At 37.5% G+C, this 27644-nt stretch overlaps 1 protein-coding gene across 2 annotated transcripts in view; it reads left to right on the plus strand.

Annotated features, from left to right (window-relative positions):
• Positions 1-27644, plus strand: part of FAM13C (family with sequence similarity 13 member C) — a 135021-nt gene that overhangs the window by 103921 nt on the left and 3456 nt on the right. The window contains exons 7-13 of one of the 2 annotated variants that reach the window (XM_049790522.1): positions 5084-5291; positions 6558-6696; positions 14363-14444; positions 15917-16128; positions 22882-22977; positions 24731-24930; positions 27132-27233. In XM_049790522.1, coding sequence (XP_049646479.1) covers positions 5084-5291; positions 6558-6696; positions 14363-14444; positions 15917-16128; positions 22882-22977; positions 24731-24930; positions 27132-27233 — 1039 coding nt within the window. The remainder of the gene's footprint in view (positions 1-5083; positions 5292-6557; positions 6697-14362; positions 14445-15916; positions 16129-22881; positions 22978-24730; positions 24931-27131; positions 27234-27644) is intronic. The other variant, XM_049790523.1, reaches the window with a different exon arrangement.

Genomic DNA, 27644 nt, shown 5'->3' on the forward strand with positions numbered 1-27644 from the left:
CTCTCTTCACAGGCAAAATAATAAATCTGCACCCTCGTGTTTCCTTGTAGTCTTGCAGCTGTCCACAGAGAAGGAAATGTAGTACCCTCCAGAGTTACAACCTCTTCAAACTTAGCCTCTCAGTCAGCCTCCCTAACCCAGGCTTTTGCCTGCCTTCCTGCCTGCCCTAAGGAAACACCCTTTTCTCCTTTCAGTGGTCTGGGCATAAGCGAGCTGTGTAGTTCCTTCCATAAGTAATAACATTATGCTTATTCTGGTTTTCTCTTGAGACCATGTAGCTGAGAGGCGAAGCCTGCCCCCATTTACCTTCAAAGCACTCAAATTCATTGAACTTTCAATTATCTTGTACACATCAACTGTTACTGTGGGACCACTCAGGGCCTACTTCTGACTTGCTGAGAGGTGGTAATTTTGGGACCATTTGTGGTGCTGGGGATCGATAGAGGGCCCACTATATGTCAAGTAATTATTATAACTGTTGCATTGTTTCTCTGTATTCATCAGATGATTGTTTTCGTTTGTTTGTTTGGGTAGCCTCTTTATATGAGGGAGGATTTTCACTCTTCTTTGTGTTAAGAGACTAGCTTGGACTCTGGTGCTTGGATTTCACTGTAATTATTAATATACCTTTGCTTCACTAAGCTACAAACATCAAAGACTAACATTTGGCAGCTGGTAATGTACCTGGCTGTCACCTTTAATGTTTCCCCAAGATGGAAAACCCCAAATATGCACATGAACAAATCCGAAGACGGAGTAATGTATTAGATCTTAGCAGCCTATTTTAAACAATTACAGAAAGATTTTTTTACTGAAAATTTGAATTGCTTAAAAAAAATTTTTTTTTAAATCGGGCTGACTCATTTAACAGCTGTAATCTGCCATCTGCCTTCCATTACAGTCAGATCAGAAGAGGCCTCTTGGTCTTCACACACTGTAAATGATTATTTCTCTATGTTTCCCACTGTTTTGTGAGAGAGCTGTCAGAAACACTCCTCAGTTTCCAGCTAGAGATGTGGACTTCTATCCTGGGCAAGCCCTCACTGAATAGAATTAGTATAGCTATGCCAATTTCCCAGGGATTTTAAAATGGAAATCATATTACTACCAACCTCAGATGGTCTTATGAATATGGAATATATGCAAAAGCTCTTTGGATATGTTCAAAGACATAGTGAGTCGGTCTTATTAGGTCTTATTGTTCCTTTCTAACCAGACTTTATAAATATATCAAGGGTATATCGATTCTCATTTTCCATGTTAACTCCATAGGGTCTCCTAATGGGATTATTTAATTTCCTTATTTTGATAATATATTCTTTCTTTTAATCTACTCACATATGAAATATTTTAAATATCTATATTTACATGCACATAAATGGGATTTATCTCACATATGCATATATTTAAAAATTGGTTTGTGTGGGTCTGACAGCAATTTGTAAGAGACACAGTTTTAATTCATCCTCAGTCCTATGAGGTAATATGTACCTCTTCGTTTTACAGAGAAACATACTCGGACTGTAAAGATTCATTTCTGAATTGCCTCTTAGCAAGTTGGTAGACCTGGGACTCAAATTTTTATTCAAATTTGCAATCTCTATACTCTATTCACTCGCCTTATCTTAAGTCTCTTTCACTTCTCAGTACTAATTTTCCCCTTGAAATTGTTTTCTTTCACACAAAATTCATAGTAATAGAAATTTTAGAAGATGCAAAGAAGGAAAAAACATTATTGTAGCTATTACATAGAGCACCCCCTTCCCTTTTTTAATTTTGGTTTTTGGGCCAGACCCAGCAGCTCTCAGGGGTTACTCCTGGCTCTGTACTCAGAAATTGTTCCTGGCATGGGGAACTGACTCTATGGGATGCTGGGGATTGAACCTGGGTCTGTCCTGGAAAAGCTGCATGCAAGGCAAACATCCTTCTGCTGTGCTACCACTCTGGCCCCTCCCTTTCACTTTTTATATGTACAATACAGCATTGTTAACTTTATGCACCATGTTGCTATACAGGCCTAAAATATAGGGACAGGAGTGGACAGGTTACATGTTGGAATCCTGCTAGAAACTGCTGGAACAACAAACAGCCTGTTCTCTCAGGCATAAGGCAACACTTTGATGGCTCTGGCAAGCTGCCCCTTCCTTTAGGGAAAAAAATAGTGCTCCCAAAGGAATTCTTAAAAACTACTTGATTTTAATTCTACTGTAAGTACCTTCCTGTTGGGGAGTAGTGCTTAAGAGGTGGCCTGGGCACCATTCCAGCAAGGATGGCTGACTCCAATTTTCCCTGGCCTCTTTGGATCAAGGAGTTCAATAATTCTGTTTACACCAATGCACACACATGGGCACGTACATGTGTTCCAGTGGACTTAACTCAAAGGATGTTTGGACAAAGCATTGGGGAACATTCTTTCATCGTTTTTTACTCTGTTTTTTTTTTCTTTTTCTTTTTGGGGTTGTGTGAGATGATTGGGTCACACCCAGTAGTGTTCAGAGGATATTCTTGGCTCTGTATTCAAAAATCACTCCTGATAGTGCTTGGGGGACCATATGGGATGCTGAGGAGTAAACCAGGGCTGGCTGCATGCAAGATAAGTACCCTACCCTATAAACTACCTCTCTAGCCCTGACTCTGCTGGCTTTCAACTTGTTTCTCAAGGATCTTTCTGTCTTACTGTTTTCCTTCAGTGGTGATTTGGAGGATATGGGAGTTGGTTTGCCATAGGTAATATTAGTCAATGATGGGAATTTAAGTAAAATCCCAAAAGAAAGCAAGTATCATGTCAATGGATACTTAACAGTTACCATTGAAATGTCTTATGAAAAGAACCATTTCTAATAGCCTAGTTTTTTCTTTTTTTGTTGAGGGTAGAGGGAGTGCAGTTGGGACTCAACTACAGTTAGAGATCACTCCTGGCAGTACTCAAGGTGACTGACTAGATGTAATGCTGGGGTTCAAATTTGGTTTGACTGCATGCAAAGCAAGTGTCTTAACCATGTATTATCTGTCCCTCCCCTAGTCTGTGATCTTTGTGCAGTTACAGTGTAGAATGCTATGGCTTTTTGTATCTGTGTTTTTTTTTTTTGGTCATAGTCAACTGGCTAAGTACCTAGGTGCCTCCATTCTGGCATCACAACACAGCACTGAGACTCCTATTCTTTTAACCAGGGCTCACAGTTAAGTTAAAGTAACCAGTCCCCAGGCTAATCCCACTTGAACAAATTTATGCTCTGCTGTAGCACTTGCTAATATTTTCTTTAGGATCACTGACATTATAACCAAAAAATACTGCCAGCAAGCAGATGACATACATAAATACACATTCTTCTCAAATGTAATGATTTAAGAGAAGAAGGATGTGTTAAGGAATCCATGCATCCCCTACTGTGTTTTGATGGTGGCTGTGTATATTGTGATATATTTGTCAGTAACTCTTATTTATGTTAACTCCTGCAAAAGCGTAGCATATTCTGAGTCGGTATTTTTTTTTGGTAGCACAACTGTTGCATGTGTGAAACTGTATCTCTCACACAGCCCAGCATGGCCCTGGTCTGAGGCTTTGGCATTTTTCTGGTTCCTGTTGTTCTCCAACTTACACAGGCCCTAGTCCATCTGTCTCAGCTACCAACAGAGGGCTGAGAGGCACAATAAGAGGCATTACCTGCCCTCCCGGTCTATCACTTGAAAGGGAAAAGCCAGTAGAAAATGCACAAGGACCTAACGAGGCCTTTGATGTTACACATAGAAAATCACTTTTTAAGCCCTAAAGAACAAGAGCCATTTCAAATTTGTTAAGATCCATCTGATACCAAATGGAAAAAAAATATTTGCTTTGAGATTGTGCATTATCAGTATTTTCAGTCTCTTTTATTACTTCCCCCCCCCCAAAAAAAATCTATATTTTACTCTTTCCTTAAGGCTGCAGGAGTAAGCAAAACCTAAACCTTGGTTTATCTTGAGACACTGTTGTGGATTTTCTTTTAGCTGTATCTTAAATAACTGGAAAGAACCCCAGATGGAGAGAGACTCCCAGGCCACCCAGGTCAAGCCAGAGTCCTGATGGCCTTCAACTCCCTGCCTTTGTCTAAGGAAGGGGAAACCAGAAATTCAGCTTGACCCCAGAACATGGAGTTAATGAGCTCATATAAAAAGGGAATTACTGTGTCTGCTGTAATGAGAATGAAGGCACAGAACTCGCTGCCTAAGTTTGAAATATTTTGTTTAGTTGCGATATTTTTTGTAGTTAAAAAAAAAAGCCACATAAATTATGGAACCAAACCATTCCTAATTCTAATATGCATTTTTTGAAATAGCTCCTTTCTCTTTGAATGCATCTATTTTACATATAAATATGCTTTTCACATGTAATTTATTTTGGAGAGTACCAGGGATTAATTTGTTTCAGAGGGTACCTGGATCTCAGATGTGAGGAGCAGTGATTTAGCAAATCATCAACCCTCATAAGTACATTCTGTTCATAGAAAATGGACTCAATTGTTGTTTTGAAATTTGTGGTTTTCATTGAGCACATCCTGAGTGTCATCCATGCTGACGAGCAGAGTCCTTCATCATTTATAAAGACGGATGAGTAATTTTCTATCTGGGGACTCCTCTCCCTTGTTTTCCCTTCTTTCTTCCTCCCACTCTTCACAGGCAATTCTAGTACCCATTTTCTTCCTCATCATCTCTCATTCTTTGTTACAGTTCCCTTTTCTGTCATTTTATTATTTTCATTTTATTTACTCTAGCCTTTGAATAATATACCCTCCACCATCTGCAAAGAGGTCCAGAGTCAAGAGGATTTTTGATATTTGTAGTTGAGGGCCCAGCTGTGTCTGTAACTAAGACTAAAGTCTTGGTTATCCATATGGTCCTCAGTGGCTCTGTTACATTTTCCATATGGCTTCTGTGAGACTATACATGACAGTAGTGTGAAAGCCTTTTAATATCCCTAGAAGGAAGAGATGATAGAGGGGTAGGGCGAACATTAGAGGCGATACTGAAGATTTTTGTTTAGGAACAAGACAGCCTCGAGCCCTCCGTCACTTCCCAGGCTGGATAACTCACTTTGTTTTCTCAGACCCTGCTCCGATCAAAGATGGGCAGAGTGAAGCGGACAGTACACCAGATGACCTCCAGTCTTTCGGGACCAGCAGGCTGCTCTATCACATCACCGATGGTGACAACCCACTGCTATCACCGCGATGCTCCATCTTCAGCCAAAGCCAGAGATTCAACTTAGACCCTGAATCAGCCCCTTCTCCACCCAGCACTCAGCAGTTTATGATGTAAGAAAGCCTTGCTCTATTATTTCAAACACCCTTTCAAATACTTGACTGCAGACTATCATGTGAGTGTCTGAAAGGATGCTATGTGCTTAGAACTGTAAAAAATGAACAAAAAAATGCTAGAAATCAGCATGCTTCCTGGTTGCAATGCTGTGCCAGCCTTTCCTGGCTCTGAGGGAATGGTCATGAAATGCTGATTACCCTAAGGCAGCCTTGGTGAAAGGGCCAACATCTCCAGAAATATATATTAGCTAATACCAGGAACATCATTCTTCCTGGGTGCAAGATAGTTGCTCTCATTCCCCCCACAAATTCTAGAACTGATACTGTTTAAGTTCTACAAATGCACATTTAAATGATTCTTCTATGGATTGAAGATGAGTGAGAAAGAGGGGGGATAGGTGGGGAAGGAGGGGAATGAGAGAATATAAATCTAGTACCCTCTTCTTCCTTTTTGTTCTTTCTTTGGGCCATACCCAGCAATGTTCAGGATTACTCCTGACTCTGCACTCAGGAATCACTCCTGGTGACAGCAGGGGACTAGATGGGATGCTGGGATCAAACCTGGGTGGGTCGCATGCAAGGCAAATGCCTGACCTACTGTACTATGGCTCTAGCCCCTGTAGGTTCCTCTCTTAATTCAAGTTAAGGTCCTTGGATTATGGACAGACTTGAAGGAGTTAATGAATTATTGCTATTTCTGATAAAAGGTGTGTTACGCAAGAGAGTATGTGCACTTTCTGGAGAGGGTGCCCCTTTCATTTATCAGATTTGTAAAGACTCTTAGGTTTAGAGAAATGAACTATTCACCTAGATCTGTTATTGCCCTTGAAGAGGTTGACTGATGGAGGGATGGAGGATGAGGCCTTTCTCTTCCAGCTCGGAGCACGCATCTGCCACCCTGTCTAGCCTGTGTCCCATATGGCCTGCCAGGAGCTATTTCTAAGCAGACCGCCAGGAGTAACTCCTGAGCACTGCCGGGTGTAGCCCAAAAACCAAAAAAAAAAAAAAAAAAAAAAAAAAAAAAGAAAAAAATCGTAGGCCAATAATCAGACATGTTTGCATTCAAGGCCTGGGTAACATTAAGTAGAACATAGTTGTGGTCAGGTCTCTGTTAAAGAACAGATGATCCTATTGCAGACCCATCCCATATTGAACTTTCCCTGGACTTCCCTGATAACTCAAGAAGCGTGGTTTGATATCAGCAGCAGAATTTTCTGGAAGACAGTTGTTTCTGATTATCTTCCTCCTGTGTAACTTTGGCAGGCCCCGAAGTTCTTCCCGATCTAGCTGTGGGGATGTCAAGGAGCCCCAGACCATTACCCAGCTCACCAAACACATCCAGAGCCTCAAGCGGAAAATCCGGAAATTCGAAGAAAAATTTGAACAAGAAAAGAAATACCGGGTAAGGGCTCTGGGGTGAGGATTTTCCTTTCATTTTGGTCATTTCCCCTTTGTGCCAAGGGGCAGCTCTACTCTCATTGGTGATCCCCCAAAATAGGAATTTATTCTAACTGGTCACTGCTGTGAGTGTATCTCTGCAGTGACTTATTACGACTCATATTCCAAACTCATCAATATAATCAATTATCATATTGATCCCTGCACCCAGGAGCCTTACTATCACTTGTATTCTAAAGGCTACAACTTGGGACGCTTTGGAATTATGGTTTTATTTTTAATTGAATCTTCTATTTTAACCTTCTGCTAAGAACTTATACAAGACTTATACTTCAAGGCAGAATTATAGAAGAGCAGGAGGGGAAGCTTTGACACAAAAGTACTTCCTAGATGATAGATGAAGACCTACTAAGTGCCATCTGTTCAGGCTGCTTATAAGAGCCAAACCTGGGGCCAGAGAGATAGCATGGAGGTAAGGCGTTTGCCTTGCGTGCAGGATAGTGGTTTGAATCCCGGCATCCCTTATGGTCCCCCGAGCCTGCCAGGAGCAATTTCTGAGCATGGAGCCTGGAGTAATCCCTGAGCACTGCCGGGTGTGATATGAGAGAGAGAGAGAGAGAGAGAGAGAGAGAGAGAGAGAGAGAGAGAGAGAGAGAGAAAGAGAGAGAGAGAGAGAGGGGGGGGGGGAGGGGGGGGAGGGGGAGGGGGAGGGGGAGAGGGAGAGGGGAGAGGGAGGGGGAGAGGGAGAGGGAGAGGGAGAGGGAGAGGGAGAGGGAGAGGGAGAGGGGGGGAGAGGGGGGGAGAGGGGGGAGAGGGGGGAGGGGGGAGAGGGGGGGGGGAGGGGGGGAGAGGGGGGGAGAGGGGGGAGAGGGGAGAGGGGAGAGGGGAGAGGGGAGAGAGGAGAGAGGAGAGAGGGAGAAAGAAAAAACCTGATCCAGCATTTCTACCAGTTATCAACTATATGAGATGCCAAGGATTGAACCTGGGTCCATTGCAGGTTGGCTGCACGCGAGGAAAATGCTCAACCACTGTGATTGCTCAGGTCCATTAGTTTTATTTATCTCTTAATGACCATGGCCTAAAGAGAAATCCTATTAATGGAGAAATGCCTTTGGTAGAGGGCCCAGAAAAGGTTGTTAGAATAAAAGAGAACAGGGAAATGCCTCCTACTTTGTCAAATATGGAAGCACTCACTAAGCACTTTGTAAAGAGGCATTATCAGGCAAGTCCTCGAGAGTGTGAAATAAGTGCCAGGAGGGAGGAATGAGAATGGTAATGTTGCCCTCTCTCATTCTTCTCTGTTCCAATAGAAACTTTAGAGTCACTAAAAGAAAAATTTCAGGGAGTGGATTTAAGTTTACAAAATAGAAATGCAAATCATATTGACTTAAACCCACCTTACTTGGAATTTTTTAAGATTCACTTCTTTAAAGTTAGTGACTATGCTTTGCTTTTATATCAGAGAGCCTTTGGGGGGAAAGGGATTCACACCTGGCAATGCTTAAGGTTTACTCCTGGCTCTGCACTGAAAAATCTATTCTGGCAGTGGGGAGGGGTACCATATGGGTTCCCTTCAGTTGAATTTGTGGAAGCAAGCACCTTAACCCCCCATGTCTGAAATCAGATAGTCTTTTATGAATTTGGAGGCAGATCACAGGTTCTGGTTACAGGTCTTCATGTTACAGTTAAAATAACTGAGGCCTGGTAAAGACGTATCACAAAGGTAGTGCTCTCCCTCAGATGAGGCCTGGTTTGGTGGTTTAGAGATGATTAGGTTTTGAGGGCCCCATGGATATGGTTCAAGAGGTTCTGGGCTTGATTCCTAGCATTGCTTAGTGTGAGATCGTAGTTCCCTGCCCCCCCAAAAATGCCTGGTGTGCTTCCTACAATGTTTTTAATGAATAGAAGAGAACTTTTTTGTATTCGTTTTCTGAATGTTTTTGATATCTAGACATTTGTTTTTGCTGCGTATAATTCTTGTGTTAGTGAACTCTGATGCTCGATACTAAAAAGTGCAGAATTCTAAAATCTCCATTCCCAGACACTGTTCATACTTCTTGAATTTTTTTTCATACTTAATTGAATTTTGATGCATTTCTTTTTGACAGGAAAGGTGGGGGGGGGGGTTGAGAGAAGTGGCATAGTCAGCAGTTCTCAGGTATCATTCCTCAGAAAGCTCATAAACCCATATATCAAGTCAGAGATTAAACCTGGGTTGGCTACTTGGAAGACAAGCCTCTTAAGCTTGCCTTTCTCTTGCCTCTGAGTGGTTCTTGAATCAGACTAATCTGGATTTGAATCTCCTGTAGTCACAGGTACTTTGTGACCTTGGCATTTTTTACTTTGCTTTTCTAGTCTCTGTTAATCCTTCGGTAAAAGGGAATTAGTAGTGATTTCTGATATTTCGGAGCATTGCCTGGGTATTGTTTGTATAGTGCTTTTTGCTCTATGTTGTTATCACCTTTCAAGCTCTCAAGATTGACTTTATAATTCACTTGAGATATTTGAATCTCATGGAATTATGTTAGAATATGAAGGAAAATTACACACACTAATTCTCCACTGGATTTTCTACCTACTCCCTGAATACTTCTCTCATGGCTAATAGTCAAAAGGCCATTACCTATTTAGGAAGAGAATTTTTCCTGGCAACTTCTGTCTTTGTCTATTGATTTTAGAGCCAGAGCAGACATCAACCCACACAAACAACCAATCAAACATGTAGATGGGTGGTTTGGGAGCACAAGAAGACGGCATTGAGTCACCACTGTTTCAGTGCATATACAAGTCTTTGATATCAGAGCCTTGTATGTCTCAGAAAAAGGATTTCTCTTTGCCCTTCCTGTCCGGGTGCAAGGCTGTGGTTAAAGAAATGTCATGTCAGTGGCCTTTAAATAGTTGGAATGACTATCTCCTTCCTGACAGTCTCAGTTGGCATTAATGGCACCCAATGCTGATTTAAAATCAGAGCTCCTGATCCACAGAGATAGTTGGTGCTAGCAAAGCTTAAATATATCCTTGTTAAATCTAATCATTTTATTTTTTTTGCTCAAAAGATTTATTCTTTTTTAATTGATTTTACATTTAACACTTGAAATCTTGGACCCAGACAAGGCTGTTTTATACCTAATTCCCTTTTTATTTTTTTTCTGTGTCTCTTTGTAGGGGAGGGGGCACCTGGTTATACTTAGGTCTTATTCCTGGCTCTGTGCTCTATGATCATTGTTGGTAATTCTCAAGTAATTCTTATATGTAATTGGTAATATAATTGGTAATTCTTATATGCAGTGCTAGAGATCAAATACAGGTTGGTCACATGCAAGGCAAGTGCCTTGGCCATTGTACTATCTCTTCAGTTTTCCACCACTGTACAATCTCTTCAGTTCTTTTAAAACTCCTTGGTAGATAACAGATCAGTTCCAATATGATCAATCCCATCTGATGTGAATTGGGAGCCCACTTAACTACAATCTAATTTCTGGGGAACATAGCCCTTAGGGTATTCTAAATTGGACATTTCAGCTCTTAAATTAGAAGGCTTGACAATCTATAGCTTGTATATCAACACGTTGCACATGATTTTAGAGCTGCCATCCTTATGAGCTGGATTTGAAAGCTCCTTGAAGAGTGTAAATGATTTTTAGGCATTAAACTATTTTTTATAATTCAGCCTTAGATTTTATTTGCAGTAGTGAATGCTTATTTACTTGGACATGGTTTAGAGTTTAGAGTGATAGATTATTTAATTTTGTAAAGCAATATATCAAAAAATGACATTAACTCTGAGTTTTAATGTGTTTTGAGAATAAGTGTTTCATGCCAGAGCAGAGAATTTTATGAGGATTTTGAGAAACCAAGTTTTAAAAAATGACTGTCCATGTAACTAGACTATTACCTTAAGCAAAGAATTACTCTCTATATTGGGAAGCATGCTTCCTATGTCTAGCAACCCTGAGTAGTACCAGGCCAAGCTGCTTTGAAGGTGCCTATAAAAGAACTTGCCCTGTGCAAGTCATAATATTCCATCTGTGTACATCTAGGACAAACTAAAAAGAAAGAGAAGCACATTAATATTACTGCCATATTTCACATCTTGTCATTAAAATATATGGTATTTACTTCACTACTGAAGTGCCAGAGCTAGATTTTCTACTTCTTGTATGCATCTGCTCCCATGGAAGTGTGATGGCCGCATAAGGTTGTTTTTTTTTTTTTTTTTTTTTTTTAACAAAAGAGGCAAGCATTCTTTTCCCTATGTGTCATTCTTATCAATGATCTAATGTAATATGGATTTAGTAGGGCCTCCCAGAAAAACCTGGGAGGTCTGTGACAATAATACAATGGGTAAGGCTCTTGCCTTGCATACAGCTAACACAGATTTGATTCCCAACATCATATATGGTTTTCCTGCTGGCCGGCCAAGAGATATTACTGAACAAAGAACCAGAAGTAAACCTTGAACATCTCTCTATGTGGACAAGAAAGAAAATGAAAGAAAGAAAGAAAGAAAGAAAGAAAGAAAGAAAGAAAGAAAGAAAGAAAGAAAGAAAGAAAGAAAGAAAGAAAGAAAGAAAGAAAGAAAGAAAGAAAGAGAGAGAGAGAGAGAGACGGAGGGAGGGAGGGAGGAAGGAAGGAAGAGAGAAAGAAAGAAAGAAAGAAAGAAAGAAAGAAAGAAAGAAAGAAAGAAAGAAAGGAAGGAAGGAAGGAAGGAAGGAAGGAAGGAAGGAAGGAAGGAAAGGAGGGAGGGAGGGAGGAAGGAAGGAAGGAAGGAAGGGAGAGAGAGAGAAAGAGAAAGAAAGAAAGAAAGAAAGAAAGAAAGAAAGAAAGAAAGAAAGAAAGAAAGAAAGAAAGAAAAAGGAAGGAAGGAATGGAAAGAAAGAAAGGAAGGAAGGAAGGAAGGAAGGAATGGAAAGAAAGAAAGGAAGGAAGGAAGGAAGGAAGGAAGAAAGAAAGAAAGAAAGAAAGAAAGGAAGGAAGGAAGGAAGGAAGGAAGAGTGAGGGAGGGAGGAAGGGAGAGAGAGAAAGAGAGAGAAAGAAAGAAAGAAAGAAAGAGAAAGAAAGAGAGAGAGAAAGAGAGAAAGATAGAAAGAGAAAGAGAGAAAGAAAGAAAGAGAGAAAGAAAGAAAGAAAGAGAGAAAGAAAGAAAGAAAGAAAGAAAGAAAGAAAGAAAGAAAGAAAGAAAGAAAGAAAGAAAGAAAGAAAGAAAGGAAGGAGGAAGGAAGGACGGAAGGAAGAAAGAAAGAAAGAAAGAAAGAAAGAAAGGAAGGAAGGAAGGAAGGAAGGAAGAGTGAGGGAGGGAGGAAGGGAGAGAGAAAGAGAAAGAAAGAAAGAAAGAAAGAAAGAAAGAGAGAGAGAGAAAAAAGAAAGAAAGGAAGGAAGGAAGAGTGAGGGAGGGAGGAAGGGAGAGAGAGAAAGAGAGAGAAAGAAAGAAAGAAAGAAAGAAAGAAAGAAAGAAAGAAAGAAAGAAAGAAAGAAAGAAAGAGAGAGAGAAAGAGGAAAGAGAGAAAGAGGAAAGAGAGAAGAGAGAAAGAGAGAAAGAAAGAAAGGAAGAAAGAAAGAAAGAAAGAATTAAAGAAAGAAGAAAGAAAGAAAGAAAGGAAGGAAGGAAGGAAGGAAGGAAGGAAGGAAGGAAGGAAGAGTGAGGGAGGGAGGAAGGGAGAGAGAAAGAGAAAGAAAGAAAGAAAGAAAGAAAGAAAGAAAGAAAGAAAGAAAGAAAGAAAGAAGAAAGAAAGAAAGAAAGAAAGAAAGAAAGAAAGAAAGAAAGAAAGAAAGAAAGGAAGGAAGGAAGAAAGAAAGAGAGAGAAAAAAAGAAAGAAAGGAAGGAAGGAAGAGTGAGGGAGGGAGGAAGGGAGAGAGAGAAAGAGAGAGAAAGAAAGAAAGAAAGAAAGAAAGAAAGAAAGAAAGAAAGAAAGAAAGAAAGAAAGAAAGAAAGAAAGAAAGAAAGAAAGAGAGAGAGAAAGAGAGAAAGAGAGAAAGAAAAAGAGAGAAAGAGAGAAAGAAAGAAAGAAAGAAAGAAAGAAAGAAAGAAAGAAAGAAAGAAAGAAAGAAAGAAAGAAAGAAAGAAAGAAAGAAAGAAAGAAAGAAAGAAAGAAAGAAAGAAAGAGAAAAGGATATTTTGGAGGCCTTCTAGACTCAATAATCAACAAAGCACACATTTCTGGCTATTAATCTATTTCTGATGCCATCTTGAGGAATACCCTATAGTTATGCCCATATGTCCTGGAAATCTTCTAGTGTCTGCAGTTAATTTGCTAGGTAATATCGGCTTATTTAAAGTATTGCTTCATAGGACCAGAGAGGTGGTGCAACAGTAGGGCATTAGCCTTGCAAGTACTGACCTAGGTGGATCACAGTTCAATCCCCCAGCGTCCCATATGGTCCCCCAAGCCAGGAGCAATTTCTGAGCACATAGCCAGGAGTAACCCCTGATCATCACTAGGTGTGGCTCAAAAAAACAAAAAAAAATATTGTTTCCTAATCAACTGGGTGAGAGTAAGCATGTTTGGTTACTCTTCTAGTTTCTTTTTGCAGAAAATCTACTTTTATTTTTTGAGAGGAAATAATAAATCTACGTAAACTATTTTATTAATAGAATCAGACCATCCTAAAATTTTAAACAATTGGCATTAACATATTTGTGTGTGGGGTTAGTTACTGTGTAAGAGGATATGTATGTTCTTGTATAGCTTTGTCACTGAATATACAATATTTTTTGAATATTGTAGGAACACTTATACTACTATCACTAAGTGTTATAGTTGGTGATAGACTATCACCAAGGCCAGTGATATCATGAATGATATTTGTATTTTTAACTAACATATTTAGGGTACTTAGTGTGGGCCAGGATCTGTTTTTAATGTATCAGTTTTTTTATTTATTCCACCTGGCAACCCAATGAGAGATGTTGCTGTAATCATCATGAGACACAAAAAGACTAGACAACTTTTCCAGCTTGACATGTGTTTGTTATTTTAGTGCTGACCTAGTAGATATTGAATCTATAAACAATGAGAGAATTAGAGAGCTGGATTTCCCTGGCATAGTGATTATCTTACATTTTTTGTCAGATCTTAAGATATCTTGGTGTGTCCATAAAAGATGGTACTCAAAGAAGCTATATCTTTATTTTGCCAGTCTTCCCAGGCAGGCTATTCTCATTAATCCTGTATGTGACAATGGAATGGTGGTTTGTAATGTAATGCCAATGTTATCTTCTGATGTGAAGAATGGTCTGGAAACATTTTGTTTTGGGGCCACACCGAGCAGTGCAAGGGCTTTCTTCGGGTTCATTGCAATGCCAATGACTGAACCAGTTCATCCACATGCAAGGCAAGTGCCTTATCCACTCTGCTATTTTACCAACCCAAACACAAGCTATTTGGAGATTGGTGTGTAGGGGCACTAGCTTGGATAAGACTATGTGAAAAATGCTTAGAAGCAATGTCCGCAATAGAAAGGAAGAGAGTTCAAGATTATTGGTTTAGGTTGAAGCAACGTATCAACTGGAATTTTTATGCCTGGGTTTTTTCACCGTGTTATATGTCTGAATTATTTTGATGTGTTTTGACTGTTTTAAAATGTTTGTTGTTTTTTGTTTTTTTTTTCTATTTTCTCTTCCTTCTGCTCTCCTGCTCTCCTTTCAACCCCATATTCTCCTCTGTTGATAGCCTTCACATGGAGACAAAACTTCTAATCCCGAAGTTCTGAAATGGATGAATGACTTGGCCAAGGGTCGTAAACAGCTCAAAGGTAAATGCCCGCAAAAGATCTAAAAGAGCTCTTAAAACAAAAGAAGCAGTTAAAATAGTGTTAAAGTGGGGTCGGAATAATAGCACAGTGGTAGTGTTTGCCTTGCACTCAGCCAATCCGGGACAGACCCGGGTTCCATCCCTGGCATCTCATATGGTCTCTGAGTCTGCCAAGAGCAATTTCTGAGCACAGAGCCAGGAGTAAGCTCTGAGTGCTGTCAGGTATGGTCCCCAAGCCCAACTGAAAGTTTTAATGTGCTAGAGGCATTTTGGATTCTTTCCACCTATGTCTTTTTAAACATATAGATTGAAAGCCTTATCCAGAAACAGGGAATTAAGCACTGCTTATTTAGGTCCTCTTCTACATATTTTTTATAAAATGAAGGATATCTAGACTCCTCAGTAGAATGATTCGCTGTAATGTCAGAAACACTTTATAGTTGGAATGTTAAGTTCCTTGAGTTTTTGGATTCTTGGTTAAACAGAATTTCACTTTGTACCTCACTGTACAGATGAGAATACATTTATGCCCAGATAGGAGAAAAGTTTACATAGCTGGGAGGTGATGTGCTAGGTATCCTACTTGTTCTCTTGTCTTCTAATCCAGTGTTCTTTATTTTTTCTAAGATTGTGGCATAAATATTCTTATATTCTTAAATCCATTTTAAAAACTATGGTTGTTACCAGTATTTTATCTTCCTCTCTATGTTCCTTTAGTAGAGAAATAGTTTCCCCAAATATCTAAGAGGATTATGACTAAGAAATTGGAAGAGAAAGTTAATTTAATGGTACTACCATGTAATTATGTGTCAGCTTTATAAAATAAGCAATGTTTAACCATCACACCAATGTCTTAACTACAGAGTAAATATCAAACTGAAAAAGTGATCTGTGTAATAGAGAAATCAATATAAATGGCATCATTCAAAGACAAAGCCCATAGTATATTCTGCTATGTAATTCCCAGATAAGTCCCAGATTTTTCAATCAGGTATGTTTCTACAAAGCCACAATGATAGTTTCTGGATTTTAGAAGCTAAATTTCGACAAAATTATGAAATCGGTTGAATCAGGACTGGAATTCTCAACTTCCTTGTTTTTCCTCAGATGTCTGTCTACATATATGCCTTTCAGGGTGCTTGAATTTTCACAGGCAAAGTTTCAAAACCTAAGTAGATAACAAGTGAAAGACTTTAGGTAGTACAATTTACCTTCCTTCAGAATGCACCTCAGAATCTAAAACATTGAGAATTATTGTCTCACATGGTCTTCTACTTCCATAAGAACACCAGTATTAAGACTTTTCTTTTTTTTTCACATATGATTGATATTTTGTCCTGTAAGTTACTCTTGTTCCCCAGAAGGCCATCATCAGCACTCAAGACTTGGCATGGGGGAAAGAATTTCTGATGGGCTCTCTACTAATTGGGCCAGTGATTCCTTGCTTACTGTAACTCATTGCGTTTCTTTTAGAACTAAAGCTAAAGCTGTCAGAACAACATGGGAGTGCCCCCAAAGTTCCTTCTAGAAACCTGCCCTGTGAGCAATCCACAGTCCCCAGAGAGAATGGGAAGCCAGATGCTATGGGCCCTGAGCCAAGCTCCTCTGGAGAGGAGATGCCAGATGCTGTATTGACAAGCCTGAAGGATAAGGGAGAAAAGCTTCCTTCTCAGGAGGAATCTAAGGTACCTCACCATATTGAATCCCAACAATCCACACACTATAGTCATAACTTTGACCAGTGGTGTCACAAACAAAGCTCTTTAGGAGACTATGAAATTTGTCAGTTGCTGGTAGGTTATTGTTCATGACTGAGTATTTTCCCATGATTCCAGAATGTGTTGTCTTCCTAGAGGTTATAATATCTCTTGATAGCAATCAAATGGACTTAACACTAGGCTCTATTATATCTCCCTCCAACCATAAATAATTAGCTCGTGGACAAAAGACTGGGATTAAAATATTATTTTACTTTTTTTAAAATATAAATAAGGGATAAATAATGAGAAAACTATCTTATGCAATTAGAGACGTGGTTTCTTGAGGAATGTTAGGAAAGATAGATGGTCTTCAGATTTGGGTATCTTCATTTTAAAATGTGTCAGGTAGACATTTGAATATATAACCAAGAACTTTATAAACTTTAAAAAGATGATTAGATAAGTTAGTATTTACATGGTAATCTCCCTGTGTTATGCATATATGTTTTCTTACATTTCACTATACCAAGAATATTTCCTGTGATCTCTCCTTTCAGAGAGGTTCATTTTTTGATGAAGAGTCCTAACTATCCTATCACTGCTGTATGCCATTTTCAGTGCCATGCTTCTTGAGTAGAAGCTTAGTAGAAGGTCTGTTTATTGCACATTATCCAACAAGTCTGTACACAGAGGTATTTATTGAATGTATGTTTGCTGTGTTATATAAAAACCAGCATATTTTAACTTTGGAATAAAATTTGATAGAGTTGTATTTACTGGTGTATTGTAAGTGTCCTGTTGTATATTATTTAACCTTAATCATAAAGTGGCAGTATATGACAATTCCCAAGAGGTTACCATAGTTTCTTGACTAGTTTTTACCTTGTAACTTGTGAGCTACAAGTAGAAATGGACACTAGGCTATGTTAAACTGTATGAAGGAATTTAAAATAATATATATATATATATATTATCTTGTGATGATAAAACATCTTGTTTATCTTGTGATGAATCAATAGATTTTAATTTAATTGAATGGGCCTGCATATGCCTTCCCTTTAAAGATTCTAGATTTTTATAACCATACACAGAGGATGAATTGACAGTTCAGTGTATGTATACACCTATGTGTTGGTCTATGACTATCTATTCTTTAGTGATTCTTATGATTTTTTTTTTTTTTTGGTTTTTGGGCCACACCCGGTAACGCTCAGGGGTTACTCCTGGCTATGCGCTCAGAAGTTGCTCCTGGCTTGGGGGACCATATGGGACACCGGGGGATCGAACCGCGGTCCGTCCAAGGCTACCGCAAGCAAGGCAGGCGCACCTTACCTTTAGCGCCACCGCCCGGCCCCCGATTCTTATGATATTTACTGAATTTTATAGTTGCCTTACTTTATTTATAAAAGCAGGGGGTTCAATATTCAAGCCCCAACTTATTTTCTTGGGATTGTCATAAAAGACTTAAAGGGCGTGGAACCTGAATGAACCACTTTGTAACCATGTACACTTGTCAAATGAATTAATTCTATGAACTTCAACTTCCTTATCTATTCCATAATAGCTAGTATTCCTGGATTCTTAATGAGCAAATTGTCATTTGAGGTGAACTTAAGAACCATTTTCTTAAACTCAATTGATAGGTGATGCTCATCTGGGATTATAACTTTTCTGCTAAAAATGCATTAAATATTAAAACTTTAGAATAAAAACATATTTCTTTCCTAGAGAGACCTTCATTATGACTTTTTGAAAATGTTACAGTTGGCATTTAGTCAGTATCCATATTAAAGCTAATAAATCGAACAGCATTATCTTATCAATTCAGATGCTGCTATGGAGTGCTTTTATTTTTATTTCATCTACTGTAATATGATTTTTGGAAATTATCATATCTATATTGCAGGTTATATACATTTATCAACCATCTTCTGGTCTTACTATAGAACCTTTTACTGTTTTTTTTCCTTGGGATACCCAGAAGTGATGCTGGCTCATATATTTATTTTATTGGCCTTTCTGGGATCTGTATCTACAGTTGGACACATAATACAAATTACCAGGTAGATGAACAATGGACTTCCTTTTGACTTTGCTTCAGACATAATAGTTTTAAAGAAGTAAGCAGATTTTAAGGCATAATTATTTTAATCCATTATTTAAATAAAAATGTAATAGTTGGGGGTCAGAGCAATAGCGCAGTGGTAGGACGTTTGCCTTGCATGTGGCTGACCCAGGATAGACCTTGGTATGATCCCTCAGTGTCTCATATGGTCCCCCAAGCCAGGAGCAATTTCTGAGCACAGAGCCAAGAGTAACCCTTGAGCATCACTGGGTGTGGCCCAAAAACAAAAAATAAAATATTTCCACTTGGGGGGACCAGAGAGATGGCACAGCAGTAGGACATTTGCCTTGCATGCAGCTGACCAGGACAGACCTTGGTTCGATTCCTGGTGTCCCATATGGTCCCCCAATCCAGAAGCAATTTCTGAGCTCATAGCCAGGAGTAATCTCTGAGCATCACTGGGTGTGCCCCCAAATATGTAATAGATGATTATTGAGTTATTTTGAATAGAAGAAAAAGATTAGAAGTTAAGGGCACTAAAGAAATGTCCCCTTCTGCCAAGTTGTCCTATTCAAAAGAATAATTAGAATTGTTATACTTTCTCATATAATTAAAGAATAACATATAAGAAAGGTACCCCAAGTTCTGCAACAACAATATCAAGTTCCAAGCCACATAATTTGCTTTAGGTCTATGAATACTGAACCACATGGAGGAGAAACACCTCAATACCTTGTAGCATCTGTCCATTAGAATCATAGAAAACCTGAAAGTTACATAGTAATTTACCAACCTCTATGTGCCTAACTAGTTGCAGAGAAAGCTTAACTAGCAGCGAACCACAATCCAGTAAGTCTTTAGACACTGACTTTAGTAATAACCATGGAGAAATACAGTCATTGTTTCAAATAGAATTGTGTTGATAATTCCAGTTGCTTTTTATTGTAACAAGCAATATGATAAATAAATAAATTTATCTATATAATAAAATAAATTTGTTGCCACATAGAGACAGGCTATGATGGTGGGTGGAAGATTGGGGACACTAGTGAAGAATGGTAACATTGGGAGTGGTATTGGTGTTGAAATTTTAGTGCCAGAAATGACTGTATTATGGACAACAGTAAAGCGTAGTGTTATAAAATATTAGAAAGACATAATGACACAATATAAAGAGACACCATTTGCAAGCTCCTGTTGGAAGGCAGTCCATTCTCAAGCAGGTCACCAATGTTATTATTTTATGCATGCTTTTGGAGTTTCTATAGAAAATATAGAAAATATTTAATTCACATTTTAATGTGCTTAACCCCTTTACGCAATTAGCAGTATAGTTTTATATCCTATAAATGTTATATCCTAAACATAAATTTCATGTTTACTTTCAAAGTGTCAAATGATAATGGTGGTTTTTTTTTAAAGTAATGTATAATATTGGTAGTAACCCAGGCTAACTGGTTTGAGGGCTTAAATATTATTTATTAAGGAATATTTACATATGATAGCTTACTAAAATTACTCTATGCACTAAGCATCAGATAATACAATTTTCTCTAGTTAGAGTATCATGTACATATGGTATCAATATCCAGTCACTACTAGGTTCACTGGGTATTTATATTGACTGGATATCAATGTTGTCAAGGAGGACCTAGTGATGGCAGGAAATGTGTATTTGTGATGGAAGTCAGATGTTGTATGACTGAAAGTCAATCATGAACAACTTTGTAACTCAATTCAATAATTTATTATTCAATATTTATTTATTTTTAAAAATATCCCATGAAAATTTTGTGGATATTTATCTAAGCTCAACTCCTCTGATTTCATGGCTAATATTGGGCCCTCAGGTTAAAAAATCTAAATTCTTCCTTCGCTTCTGCAGTTGTTTATTATAGTTCTGTTCACTACTAAGTTTCTAAGATGTTGACTAACTTGTTAAATCAAATTTTCCACATCAGTTGTTTCCCTCAGTTGGGGTTGGGAATATTTAGGCACAGGAAACGTTTGATAAGACATACATCCCTAAGGAGATAGTTATAGATTTTTCACCAATCACTGTATAGAGATAGGTGGGGTCATTTTTATGATGTACATTTTCTACAATTTCTTTTAGAAAGGGTTCATATCTGGGGATGAGTTGATTAGTTTCATTTTGAATTTGTATGGACCAGTGCTATGGAAATACAGGAGACATATGGTGAAAGGGAAACTTTAACTGTGCCATATATATGCCATATTTTTACTCATCTGGCTTTTTTGATGAGGACCAATGAAAAGAAATGTGCTTTGGCAGGTCTCTCATCAGCTTATTTGGGGACTACATTTCAGAATTTGGTGATTCAAATAACTTAAATCAGTACTTTTTCTCTTTTTATAATGGGAAACTCAGCAAACTATCAGCAAAGCCGACCAAATTATATACATAGAATTTTTTTTACTCAATTTCCTCTTAGTTTCATTTCTTTTAATGCCATAAAAATTTGAAAAGCAGGAAGGAAAGATAATTGTGTTTTAGGGTAAATCTTATTTCTCTTTAATATTTGATAGACCATTCAGGCTTGACTTTTTCTCTCTGGCCATTTTGAATTTCTCCACATGTTCCTTGTATCCTCAGTTTAACAAAATCAAAGCCTTACTTAAGAAGCACTACAAGTAACTATGTAAATACAAAGCAAGGGAGGATGAAACAATGAATCGGTGAATTCAGAAGACAAATTTCTTAGAAAGTGGACTGAGGAAGAACAAATTCTAACAACTTTTGCCTTTTATATCTCAGGTACTTTTCTAGCAGTGGCTACCTGTTGAGTGGAGTGACCTGTAATAGGTCTTGATAGGCTTGCGAACAGAAGATAGCTCCTCGACCTTATTATAACTATGAAACATATTATAACATCTTTCAGACAATTCTTCTACTGGTATGAGCCACAGAAGCATCTGTGGAATTAAGAGTTTTGACAGTCCTTTATTTTTATAACTATTGAAACCTGACTTCTCTCTGGGGAATGATCTCCAGTGATCTTAAGAGTAAGGTTACTAAATCATTAAAGTGAAATAGAATTGCAATCATTGTGAATGTACCTAGATTTTTATATAGTACTTATGGAAGAGAATTATGTATCTTTCGTATCACTTTAACTTGTCTTTTGATCACATTCGACAAAGTAGTGCTTTTGTAGAAATCAAATAAGAAACTAAAAATAAAAGCTTAAAAGTCAAACTGCAGTACACAGATGCTGATGATAACAATAGTGAAATGCAACATTTTCTGAACTCCTTTTTGTAGAATACAAAACCCACTAGAAATAGATATCAGAATATCACTTCTGAAGTTGTTGAACTTATATTGATTTTTTTTCTTTATCACCATTAAAATCCTATAAGACTCATCAGTGTGTGTCATGATTATCTTTTGGATTAATTTGCCAATAGTTTAAAGGCTTTTATAGATGCTTTTTTTTTTGACTAAAAATAAAAGACCTGTGAATTATAGCTACACACCTATAAAGATTGTTAAAAATAAATATTGTGTGTAAATTTGGATTTGTAGTAATGAAGAAATATTTAACTCCTTTGTCTTAAAAAATGTCTGATTTGGCCAAAAAAAAAAAAAAACTTAACACAAAACAATTAAGTCCCATGCGGTGACTTGGGAAATCCAGTAAAAAAAAAAAAAAAAAAAAAAGGAGTTTAGTGTGCATCAGAATTGTTCATAGCTAAAATGGAAGTAGGGTAGCATAAGATTAGTTATGAAGCTTAAATAATAAAACGTGAGCTATTTTATTGTTTCTCCAAGGTCTGTTCCAGGGGATCTGGTAGATCCATTTAGCTCATTTGGGCATATGTACTTTAGTGAAATATATCTGGTTCAGTGATTTCTCTCATTTACCTCTCGGTTGAGTAAAGACAATTAGGACTGCAGTGAGAAGGTAGTTCCACGTAGCAACTCTGAGCAAATTAATGTAGTTACACAGTAGGGAGAAAAATCAAGGCAAGCAAAGTTCAGTCCTTTTGGACTAAGGCTCAGGAAAGAAAACATAGAGGAAGGTAGATACCTGACAAAGAGAAATATACATATATTTTTTATGTGCTATGATGTTGAAAAGCTTTTGGCAATAAGTCATAAAACAAAGATATATACATATATCCTTATACATGTAGGTTTAAATTTTTTTTTTAGTTGGAAATAGTTTGTAACTACTAGGAGATGTTGAATTTCATTGTCTAACTTAAAAGGTTTTTTTAGCTAATCGGCAAACTAATATATATATACAATCCAAACATATATTGATGAAGACTTGCACAAGATTTCTATTTGTGAATATTACCAAAAAAAACACAGACAAAATACATATCTATGGATGTAAAACTGGTAGGTCTTGATGAATAAAGACGAATAAAGAAAATGAAAGAACAGGTTTCTTACCATTTGCACATTACAGATTCCTTTGCCACCTTTAAAAATACCTTAAATTTGAATCTATTCTTTATGTTGTTGGCATGTCTTTTGTACAATATATTATAATGACTCTTTCGTACTCTTTGTTGTTATAGAATATGTTGTTAGAGTAGAATAACCCCTTACTTTGAAGCATCAAGACAATGTGTTGCCTGCCGTAAAGTTCAAACATGCTTTTAATCTTCTTTTGAAAAGGAACAATTCTGTTTTTCAGGTAACTAAGCAAGACAAAAACCTCATAAGGCCTCTTTACGACAGATGCAGAATTATCAAGCAAATTTTGTCAACGCCCTCCCTTATTCCAACAATTGTAAGTCAGATTTTTGCATTATCTAGAAAGTTTTGTTTTATATTGATTTTTAGTTATAAAGGTAGTGCTTAAAAGTAAGATAGTAACCTTCATGACAGTGTACACTTTATTAAATATTATTCATGAAGTCAGACCACTTATTATTTCAATAAAAGTAGAAAACTGGTCTCCCTCAGTTATATATTGATATTTATAGGGGCCAGTAATTAAAACTATTATGAAGTAGGCAAATGGCAATTTTATTTTTGAAAAGTAGAATTTATATTTGATACTAACTTATAACACTGCTAAATAAAACAATCTTAATATGTGAACTTTTCTCCATTAATAAACTGACAGTATGTTCCTTTGTATAAGGTACTATGTTTTTGGGTTTTTTTGTTTTGTTTTTTCGGGCCTCACCCGTTTGATGCTCAGGGGTTACTCCTGGCTAAGTGCTCAGAAATAGCCCCTGGCTTGGGGGGACTATATGGGACGCCAGGGGATCGAACCATGGTCCTTCCTTGGCTAGCGCTTACAAGGCAGACACCTTACCTCTAGCGCCACCTCATTGGCCCCATGTACTATGTTTTTTAAAACATTTGACCATCAATATACAAGATTGCAAGTGAATTTATCTCAATATAAAATGTGAATACTGAAATTAAGACTATTTTAATAAAAACAATTTATGGAGGCCCAGAGCTATAGCACAGCGATAGGGTATATGCCTTTCATGCAGCTGACCCAGGATGGACCTCGGTTCAATCCCTGGCTTCTCATATGGTTTCCCCAAGCCAGAAGTGATTTCTGAGTTCATAGCCAGGAGTAACCCCTGAACGTCATTGGGTGTAGCCCAAACCCCCCCCCCAAAAAAAAAGATTTATGGGAATACAGAACTAGAATAACCAAAGAAATCATACTCCAATATTAAGCAGTTATTTGTTCACAATATCCATATAAAAAGGAGTAACTATCAGTCTATATATATATATATATATATATATATATTACTCAGAACATTTTTATTTCTATAACTTTGAATACAATAATGATTTATACTTTGAATCTTTCCAATGGAGGCATAATTCGAGGTCAGAGAGATAGTACACTGGGCCAAGTGTTTACATGTAGCTGACCCCAGGTTTGATGGCTGAAATCCTGTATGGTTCCCCCAAACCTGCCAAAAGTTATCCCAAAGTTCACAGCCAGGAGTACGCCCTGTGTACTGCCAGGTATGGCCCACACAAAACCAACAAAATAGTAGTAAAAAGGCATAATTTTCAAGTTTCCCTGAACAAACTATTTTCCTTGTGATATTACTAGAATAAAATTAAGGAGTAACAATCTTACTTTGACCTTTATAGAGCATTTCCATAAATTTGTGAGTTTTGTGAATATACTCTGCACCCAGACCAAGATGTATTTCATTTCTTTCTGAAGGACAAAAGTCGTTTGTAGTTCATTTCATCATTACCTAACTTATCAGCATTGAAAGAGCATGTTGGACATCTGTACTGTCTATGACCTAGCAAATAGATGACTTTGATTTTAACCTGACCTGGGAACCTCTTTTCTCACTAATATCTGCAGGAATTTTTATGCAATAGAGAAGGAATTCCTCTTAGAACTTTCTGGGTACCTTCCTGGGTCTCAGTAAACACAAAGTACCAAGAACCATTTCTGTTTTTGTGTTGTGTTTATGGTTCCCCTTCCTGGGTTGCTTTGTCAACATACTCTGACCATTTATGATGCCAACTTTGCCTGTGATAAGCAGGAAGAAGAGGACTCTGATGAGGATTGTCTACAGGGAAGCCAACAATCCCCTCTGCCAGAGCGAACATCTCACTTCGCTGTTGGTGACCACCTCATCAACTCTAATGAGAATGAACCTGCTAGGCTCTTGCTACCAGATGAAAAGAAGGAAATCAAGCAGCCAACCCTTTCTATGTCCAATTTACATGAGGCCACCATGTAAGTGTGGATTCTAAGTGTAGTCTCCTTTTTAACTTCTGCTAATCTGGGATATCTCATATTTATACCAAGTTCAGAAAAGTTACTGGACTATCTAAAGGTGCTACCTACCAAATACATGCTCTGAAAGTACATTTTGGTATATATATTTATATATTGGTAAATATATTATTTATATATATGTAAATATATATTGGTATATATATATTTCCAGTATATTTAACTGGAAAAGTAGAAAGACAAACCTATGAGGAACCAAAATGAATTAGTTCCCAAAGATGCCATAAATATTGATGATAAGTCTTCCAGAGTTGCATATGTTTTAAGCATGGCCAAATTCAAAATTTCCAAACTTACTTGGTTTATTGTACCCTTTTTAAAAGAATAAACAGTGTTCCTCTGGAAATGAACTCCTATAAACAAACAGAAAGTTCTTTGGGTAGTAAGGCTACTACCATCTTCCAGAATAGCCTACTGTCCTAAGGATTGGGAAGTTATCACCTATTTTGGGAAGCTCTGGAACTCTTGGTCCAGAATACTGGACCAGAGAAACTGGGCTTTTTTTTATGTGTCAACAGTTATTAAGATCTTTATTTATATTAGATAAGATCATTTCTCAAACTGTTAATTTTATGGCCTTAGGTAAATAAGCTGCCCTTTGTTTTCTAATAGCTTCAGTTTAGTAGCTATTTGACTTTTCATTATTATTATCATTTTTTCTTATCATTATGAAATTGCAAGCATTCATCTTATTGTATATATCAGGTCAGACTATACAATATTGTTTTTGTTTTGTTTTGTTTTGCTTTTTGGGCCACACCCAGTGACACTCAGGGTTTACTCCTGGCTATGCGCTCAGAAATTGCTCCTGACTTGGGGGACCATATAGGATTCTGAGGGATTTAACTTCGGTCCTTCCTAGGTTAGTGCATGCAAGGCAAATGCCCTATCACTTGCACCACAGCTCCGGCCCCTGAAATATTGTTTAACATAAGTAATAGTGTGGTAAGTTTTTCCCCATGATAGGATTAAAATCCTTACAAATATGAGATCAAAGAAGACTAAGTAATAAATTGGGATTTTTAATGGGCTTATATATAATAGAATTGTTATGTCAATTATAAGTCACAGAAGAGTGACTTGTTTTAAAGTGCACAATTAATCTTCCTATTTCCTCTCCCTTCTTTCCTTCCTTTTCTCCATTCCTTTAATTATATCAGTAGATTCCTTTAGGCATTTTTTAATGTCGATTGTTTTTTAAAATAATAGAATTATACAAATAATATGTCCATCTAAAATTTCAGTAAGTTTTTGAAACTATAAAGAAGTTCCACAGATAACAATTCCTGCTCAAGGACTATAGTGACAGTATAGCAAGTAGGGTTCCTTGCATATAGCCTACCTCTCAACCCCTGGCACAACAGGTAGACCCTAGAGTCCTGCTAGGGGTGATCTCTAGAGCATAGTCAGGAGTAAGTCCTAAACACTGTGTGTGTCTCCTGAAATAAAAGTTCTGCTCAAAGCTTTGCATTTGAGAAGCCCAGTTAGTTCCCCAATACTGCAATCTCCTGAGAACCACAAGGAGTGGTCCCATAAACCATAAAAAATTTGCAAAAAAAATCCATATGTAATATTTATTGTCCTTTATTGCTTTGTAGAATAAAGTGAGTAAAATTTTCAATTATAGTTTTCTTTCAGATATTTATTTAATTCCCAAGGGTTTGGGCATTCTTAGTACACTCTAAAGGTTAGAGTTTTCTTTAAAATATATTGTGCCTCCTTTTTTGTTTGTTTGGGACCACACCCTGTGGCACTCAGGGTTTACTCCTGGCTCTGCACTCAGAAATCACCCGACAGGCTCGGGGATCAGATGAGATGCTGGATAGAACCTGGGTTGGCCAATTGCAAGGCAAATGCCCTATTCGTTGTGCTATTACTCCAGCCCCTATTGTGCCTCTATTATTAATTCAATCAACACATACTGAGGAGAATTTCTTCCAAATATTATTTCCCCCAATCTACTCATATGTCCTTTATCCTGAACACTTTTTATTAATGGAATAGTCCGCTTGCCTCTTCTCTGTCCTTTCTCTTTTATGGCACTACTTTCATCAAGTAATTTCCTCTGTATTTATGTTACTTAATTTCTCAGTTAGGACAGAGCTCAGTAACGTCACATGTATATATTTTACTTGGTACAGGCCTGTACTTCTTGACCATCTCAGAGAAACTAGGGCCGACAAGAAGAGACTGCGGAAAGCCTTAAGAGAATTTGAAGAACACTTTTTTAAACAAACAGGAAGGTAAATATGGGCAGAAATATTCTTTTAGACTAATAACTCTGAGAAAACTTTGCTAAGATTCGCTGAAATTTTTGTGCAGAACATTGACTTTATACAAAATTGAATTTCTGTAATGGCTTGGAATCGGGATTTTTCTAATATTTGAATAATACCATACTTAAGAATGTTTTCAGGGAAAATTATACTCCCAAATACGATTAATAGGCATTGAAAAAAAAAGAGGAACTCTCTAAAATCACTGATTTTTACATAAAAATTCCTAACTATTGAATTTTTCTACACTTTTAGAAATCTGTTTATGAGCTATGTAATTCCTTTGTTCTTGGCTACTTTGTTCCACAACATATCCCCCATTTTAATATTGCTCTCTTTGCTTTAAACATAGCCTTTATCCTTAAGTATTTTAGTTTA

This window comes from Suncus etruscus, chromosome 17, assembly GCF_024139225.1.
Source record: "Suncus etruscus isolate mSunEtr1 chromosome 17, mSunEtr1.pri.cur, whole genome shotgun sequence".
NCBI classification, from domain to species: domain Eukaryota; kingdom Metazoa; phylum Chordata; class Mammalia; order Eulipotyphla; family Soricidae; genus Suncus; species Suncus etruscus.